Here is a 6315-nt window from a genome sequence, read left to right as displayed (position 1 = left end):
TCTTTCCCTCCCAGTTTGAGATGCTCACCGGCTCGCTGCCCTTCCAGGGGAAGGATCGGAAGGAGACGATGACCCTCATCCTCAAGTAAGAGGAGTTTCTCTTTCACGTAGGCCCAGGAGACGAGGTTCTGCCCTTGCTCTGAGCGTGTTGCAATTTGGGGGTTCTCACAACTTAATGGCATTATTTGGCAAGCGGTTTGGTATCAACAGTTAGTTTGAAGGGTGCAGTGTAAATGCCAAACAGGTGATTGTACTTTCGGGGGTGGAGGCGCTGCAGTCAGTTTGTGGGTTGGCTTCTTGAAACCTGCAACCGATTGCATAACTTCCTCTCCAGAGCAAAGCTGGGCATGCCGCAGTTCCTGAGCTCTGAAGCACAGAGCCTCCTGCGAGCCCTTTTCAAAAGGAATCCAGCCAACCGATTAGGTAAGACCTGTTTTTCTTTGGTTTCTGAGTACACCTGACGCTGGATCGGGGCCTCTCACATCCTCATGGGTCAGCAGCATGTTCATGCTTGTGCACGGTTAATGGGCTCGGGTCATTAACAGCCAGGAGCGATGCCTGGCTGTCTCGCTGACACGGTAGCGGCCTTCGCTTTGTCAGTGGTCGTGACTTAACGCAACGCACGCCGCATCTTTCAGGTTCTGGACCAGACGGGGCAGAAGAGATCAAGCGCCATCCTTTCTACTCCACCATTGACTGGAATGTGAGTACCAGGAGTATAAGAGCGAGTCTGTACACCACTCGGTAGCAGTAACAGCATGGTCGTGGCGCTTGCAGACTGACCAGAGAGCTACCGGTCCCTGTTGCCACCTTTTCCAGTAATCCTCCCCGAATCTCCAGCTCCGTTTGTCACGTGAATAACTGTTTGACACCCAAGTTGCCTGTGAGCTCACCCGGGTTTGGATTCGCTCGTCTCTCAACAGTAAGGTGCAGGTTTTAATTAGGGTTTGGCACAGCACAGATTGTCTTGCACAAAGTGGGAAGGACTCGGAAACATTTCTGGCAAGGAAATACCTTGTTTTGTACAGAGAAGCAGGGCGATAACTGAACTGGCATTTCCCAGTTGCTTCTGGCCAGCTCCTGGCTTTGCCACATAAATTTGTTTCTTCCCTGTTTTCCCTTCTGAAGGGATTTTGAAGATCAGTCTTGCAGTGCTTCCGAGCAAGCTGCTAGGCTGAACCTCCAGCAGTGCTAGTGAAGCTTATTTCCAATTTCTGCTCCAAGAAGCAATTTAAAAAGAATGCTTGTGGGAGCGCTGGGATACGAGTGTCCTCCCAGGGCATCTCCTCTGGCTGTCCCCAGGGAGATACGTGTCAGCAAAGCCCTGCTGGGAGTTGGGAGGAGGTGGAAGAGCCTGGCAAAGTAAATACTTTATGGATACTGCTTTTGGAGTGGGGCCAAGCTACGTACGCTTTTTTCCTTGATTTAATATATGGTAGAACTTGTATTTCTCCACAAACGGACTCAAAAGCATCCCACTGCCAAGAAGCCTTGCCTCGGACTGCTGAGCCGTAGTTAAATGTGAAGCCACAGAGCTGTTTCACAAAAATCTCTGGTTCCTAGCAAGCCTTTGCACCCTTCGGAGCGTGTCCAGGAGCATTGACCCGTCGGAGCACTGTCGAGCTGCCTTTGTCTTGCAGAAGCTGTACCGCAGGGAAATCAAACCGCCCTTCAAACCCGCAGTGGGCCAGCCAGACGACACCTTTTATTTCGACACAGAATTTACGTCGCGTACACCCAAAGGTTGGTATGAAGTCACGCAGAGCCAAGGTTTCCTGCGTGAAAAGACACTGTACGGCTTAGTGCCGCTCTGCGGGTGCCAGGAGGATGAGGTTGGCTCCTGCTAGTGCTGCCGGCTCCAGAGGGTTGCAGCACGGAGGGGGCGGCCCAGCCATCGATGGGGGGTGTTGCGGGGTAAGATCAGCGCTGCGTGGTGTGGCTCTCATCTCGGATTAACTACAGAGGAGCCATAGCTCCTGGGGAGCAAGGGGAAGGCTTCTGCTTCGCCAGGGCTAGCCCTCTTCACGTTGTCTCTCACCTCCTCTTGCAGATTCCCCCGGCATCCCCCCCAGCGCGGGGGCCCATCAGCTCTTCCGCGGCTTCAGCTTCGTGGCGACCGGCTTGATGGAGGATGGCAAGGTGAAACCTGCCCAGTCGCCTCTGCATTCGGTGGTGCAGGTCAGAAGTGGGGACAGAGGACAACTGTCTGACGCTGCGGAGTGGGCCTGCGGGGTTTCTGTAACCTCTGGAGCAGAGCTAACGGGAAGCCTGCGGCAGTGGCGTTCTCCTTTTGAATTCTTGCATCCTGTTGTGCTTTCATTTCTATCTGTCAATGTGTGAAGGTCGTCAGGGCGATGCGAGTCTGCTTTCCTCTCCCCAGGTGGACCCGTGCTAGTGGGGGGTCTGTGTCGTGGGTCGATCGGTGCCACCGAAACACCCCATGCTGGATAGACACTGTTAGCCCACTGACCTCTATGTGCCTTGTTCTCTTCTCCCTTTCCCCAGCCGGGAGGAGAAGCTGTGGGATGCAGCAGTCTGTCAGCTCGCTCTGTTGCAGTTAACTTGCCACGCTGCACAAAGCCCTCCCCGCACTCTCCCGGCTCATCAGCTCTCCGCTCTCCTCTTGCAGCAGCTGCACAGCAAGAACGTCCAGTTCAGTGATGGCTACGTGGTGAAGGAGACGGTCGGCGTGGGCTCCTACTCAGTGTGTAAACGCTGCATTCATAAAGCAACCAACATGGAATATGCAGTCAAGGTCTGAGATTTACCATCTGAACTGAACTCCTCTGTTAGATTTCTGTTCATCCCCATGATGACCAAAATAACATCCAGGAGTGAAACTCCTTTCCCTGCTTGCATAGGGCCTAAATGGACAATTCCTGTGCTGCTGTGCATGTAGCTGCACAAGCTTTCTTGTCTAGGAGTAGCGGGGAAGCAGCGTTCCCTGTATCTCACCTTTGCAAAGCTTGCTGGGTCCGTGTCTGCTCTTAGCAAATAAGCCAGACATAAAACTTCGGGATTTGGAGACACAGACCCAAGGAAGCAACGAGGGGATTTCTACAGCTTATTGCTAGGCACGGATATGGTACAGGATCTCTGCAGGGCTCCAAACACTCTGCTTGTTTGCTCTATCCTGGCCCCTTTCCCGCTCCGGTGTGGCTAACGCTTGTCCGTGCTCTTGCAGGTTATTGACAAGAGCAAGCGAGACCCTTCTGAGGAAATAGAAATCCTCCTGCGCTATGGGCAGCATCCAAACATCATCACCTTGAAAGACGTGAGTGTGACTTCCCTGTGTTTTGGTTTAGGAAGCGCTGACTGGCCTACGAGGGGGCAGAGAGCAGCTCCAGCTCGGGCAACCCGATGGCACTGCTCAGCGTGTCGCGCTGGGGTGGGGAAACATCCCCGGACCCACCTCTGCATTGCTGATTTCTGCCTGCTTCCAGGTGGTAAAAGCACGAAAGGGAAGCTCTGGAAGCACCGTGTGGTTAACCCCTCCGTATTTGCTTTGGTAGGTGTACGACGATGGGAAGTACGTGTACCTGGTGACGGAGCTGATGATGGGAGGGGAGCTGCTGGATAAAATCCTCAGACAGAAATTTTTCTCTGAGAGGGAAGCCAGTTCGGTCCTGCACACGATCTGTAAAACAGTGGAGTACCTGCATTCCCAAGGGGTGAGTGTGGTTACATCTCTGTTCCTGGGAAGTTCTTCGGCACGGCACTACGCTCCCTCTCCTCCGAGGAGTACCTCTGCCTGTCCCGACTGTTATTTCTCGCTGGTGTTGCTGTCTTGGCGAGCCAGATGTGGGGCCAGAGCAGGGGTTGAGTGTCCTGACGCAGCTTCAGACCTTTGCCTTCCTGGGGTACGAGAACGGCACGGTCTTTCCTCCACAGGTGGTTCACAGGGACTTGAAACCCAGCAATATTCTCTACGTGGATGAGTCAGGAAACCCCGAAAGCATTCGCATTTGTGACTTCGGCTTCGCCAAGCAGCTGAGGGCTGAGAATGGCCTCCTCATGACTCCTTGTTACACAGCAAACTTCGTGGCGCCCGAGGTAAGCGCCGTACTGGCCTGAGACCCTTTGGTAGCTCTCAGTCCCTCCCCTGTGCACAGGTAGGTCCTGCCCCATTCCGAACTCCAGCCTGCTCTGGCATACTCTGCCCTGGAAGAGGTCGTTACAGGAATACCGCTTGTAGTAACGAACAAGCAGGGAGTCTCAAGCGCAGTGACAGTGCAGTCCTCCAACTTGCACTGTCCTTACCAGGGGGTCAGCTGGGGGTACTGAGACTTTAAAATCCCAGTGGTTTTCTAGGCTGCTTCCCTTAACTGCTAACAGAGTTGGGATGATACTCCACGCAGTTATCTTGGTGCAACGGAGCGCACATGCAGTGCGCTGGAACATGGCTTCTTCCTCGCTTGTCCTTTTGGTGTGCCCGGGGGCTTCCTCTGTCCCATTAAACCAAAATCTGAGTTGAATCCTGATCTTTAGTCCAAGACTCTGCTGTTCAGTGGGGCTCCGGGAGCTTTGCGTGCGGACCACGCACAGGGATCCAGCCGCTCTTCACCAGCTGAAGCGAGCTCAGTGACAAGAACCAAACACCCTTGTCTTTTTCCCTTTTGCTTACTCTGTTCAGGTACTAAAACGCCAAGGCTATGACGAGGGCTGCGACATCTGGAGCCTGGGAGTCCTGCTGTATACGATGCTCGCAGGGTAAGCACCTCTGTCTCGTGGAAGGTGGCAGCTGGGGCTGTGACTGCCTTGCTCTCAGACATGGCCCATGGTGGCCGCTGGACCTCTCGGTCGGTCACTGCTACCTGGAGGCACTGCCCGGCTGGGTCACAGGGAAATAATGCGCTCTCTTCCGTCCTCAGCTGCACTCCCTTTGTAAATGGGCCCAGTGACACTCCAGAAGAGATCCTGACCCGCATAGGCGGGGGGAAGTTCTCCATCAGCGGGGGCAACTGGGTCACGATTTCCGACATGGCCAAGGTAGGGTTTGATACTCGTCTGCGCTACACGGAGGGGTTGAGGTTGCTGTGAGACAAGTTCAGAGCAGCTTGGGTGGGGAGGGCAGCAGAGGGAGGAGAAAACCAGCACTGTAGCTTCTGTCCCACGCACATCTCCCCCGTAGCAGCGCAGCAGCGTGCCTCTTCCCACTTTTTTTTTAACTCTGGCTGTGAATATTTGTATGGAACACCAACTTCTTCGTGCTTGCCCCACGCAGGGTTGGCTGCTGTTACGTTACGTTACATTACGTTATGCCTCCCAGGCCTACCAAAAACATTTTATTCAAAAGGATATTGAGGCCTGGAGACTTTAAACTTGGCTTCTACATTTAAATCCTAATTCGGGGGATGGACAGGTGGTATATTTGCTTTTAAAGTATGAAATCATAACTTTTCCAAATGATGCGTTTAGGATCTGGTATCAAAGATGCTTCACGTAGATCCTCACCAGCGTCTAACAGCCAAGCAGGTCCTGCAGCATCCGTGGATAACCCATAAGGACAGCTTACCCCAGAGCCGGCTGAGTCACCAGGACGTTCAGCTCGTAAAGGTACAGAGTCTGGGATGTGCCTTCAGCTGATTCTGCGCGGACCTCGGGCTCTGTGGAGAGCAGGATGGCAGGTTGGGGCGCAGTGGGCTAGGGGAGGCAACGCCAGGCAAGCTGGTTTTTGGCAGGAAAACCTAGGGAGGCTGTTTAACAGCGTGTCAGCGCGGGAGGGAGGTTTAAAGGAAAAGGAACGATGCTTCTGGCTTTGTTTCTGGGCCTGGCTCCTCTGGTGCCTCCTCTGGTAAAGCTGGATGTGAAATACCCCTTCTACGTGTAAACGACTTCTCTTGTGCCTTCTCTCCAAGGGGGCGATGGCTGCCACGTACTCTGCCCTCAACAGCTCCAAGCCCAGCCCCCAGCTCAAGCCCATCGAATCCTCCATTCTGGCCCAGAGGCGGGTGAAGAAACTTCCTTCCACCACACTGTGAAGCCGTCGGCCCGCACGGCACAGCACGGGGCAGGCACACCAGCCCTACCGAAGACGGGGGGACGGGAGATGGGGCGGCCAGCGCCTGCACGGGAGTTCCCTTGAGGGCTTCTCAAAAGGCCAAGTGCCTTTCTGTTTCGGAAAGACTGGCTCCTCCTTGGGTGGACTGATACTTGCTGAGAGAACCTTCACTGTAAAACAACTTGGAAGTGTAAATTGTCAATTTTTAAAGACATCCATCTGTGTATATGGGAACTAGAATGTATAACTCATGTCAAATGGCACTAAAAAGCAGCTCTGATTCACCCTTTCCTCTGCAGGGCCAGCTATTGGTT

The 6315-nt window shown here is 53.8% G+C and overlaps 1 protein-coding gene across 1 annotated transcript in view; it reads left to right on the top strand.

Annotated features, from left to right (window-relative positions):
• RPS6KA1 (ribosomal protein S6 kinase, 90kDa, polypeptide 1) overlaps window positions 1-5981 on the top strand; it is an 18537-nt gene extending 12556 nt beyond the window's left edge. Inside the window, exons 10-22 of the mRNA XM_010148801.1 lie at window positions 15-85; window positions 335-423; window positions 639-703; window positions 1641-1743; window positions 2051-2178; window positions 2630-2755; window positions 3185-3274; window positions 3513-3671; window positions 3892-4053; window positions 4634-4710; window positions 4872-4989; window positions 5419-5556; window positions 5859-5981. Coding sequence (XP_010147103.1) covers window positions 15-85; window positions 335-423; window positions 639-703; window positions 1641-1743; window positions 2051-2178; window positions 2630-2755; window positions 3185-3274; window positions 3513-3671; window positions 3892-4053; window positions 4634-4710; window positions 4872-4989; window positions 5419-5556; window positions 5859-5981 — 1449 coding nt within the window. The remainder of the gene's footprint in view (window positions 1-14; window positions 86-334; window positions 424-638; window positions 704-1640; window positions 1744-2050; window positions 2179-2629; window positions 2756-3184; window positions 3275-3512; window positions 3672-3891; window positions 4054-4633; window positions 4711-4871; window positions 4990-5418; window positions 5557-5858) is intronic.
• Window positions 5982-6315: the final 334 nt, after the last annotated feature.

The sequence above is a fragment of the Eurypyga helias genome, unplaced genomic scaffold, assembly GCF_000690775.1.
Source record: "Eurypyga helias isolate BGI_N326 unplaced genomic scaffold, ASM69077v1 scaffold15540, whole genome shotgun sequence".
Taxonomy (NCBI): domain Eukaryota; kingdom Metazoa; phylum Chordata; class Aves; order Eurypygiformes; family Eurypygidae; genus Eurypyga; species Eurypyga helias.
The sequence above is the reverse complement of the archived record's forward strand: the minus strand, read 5'-3'. Positions and strand labels throughout refer to the sequence as shown.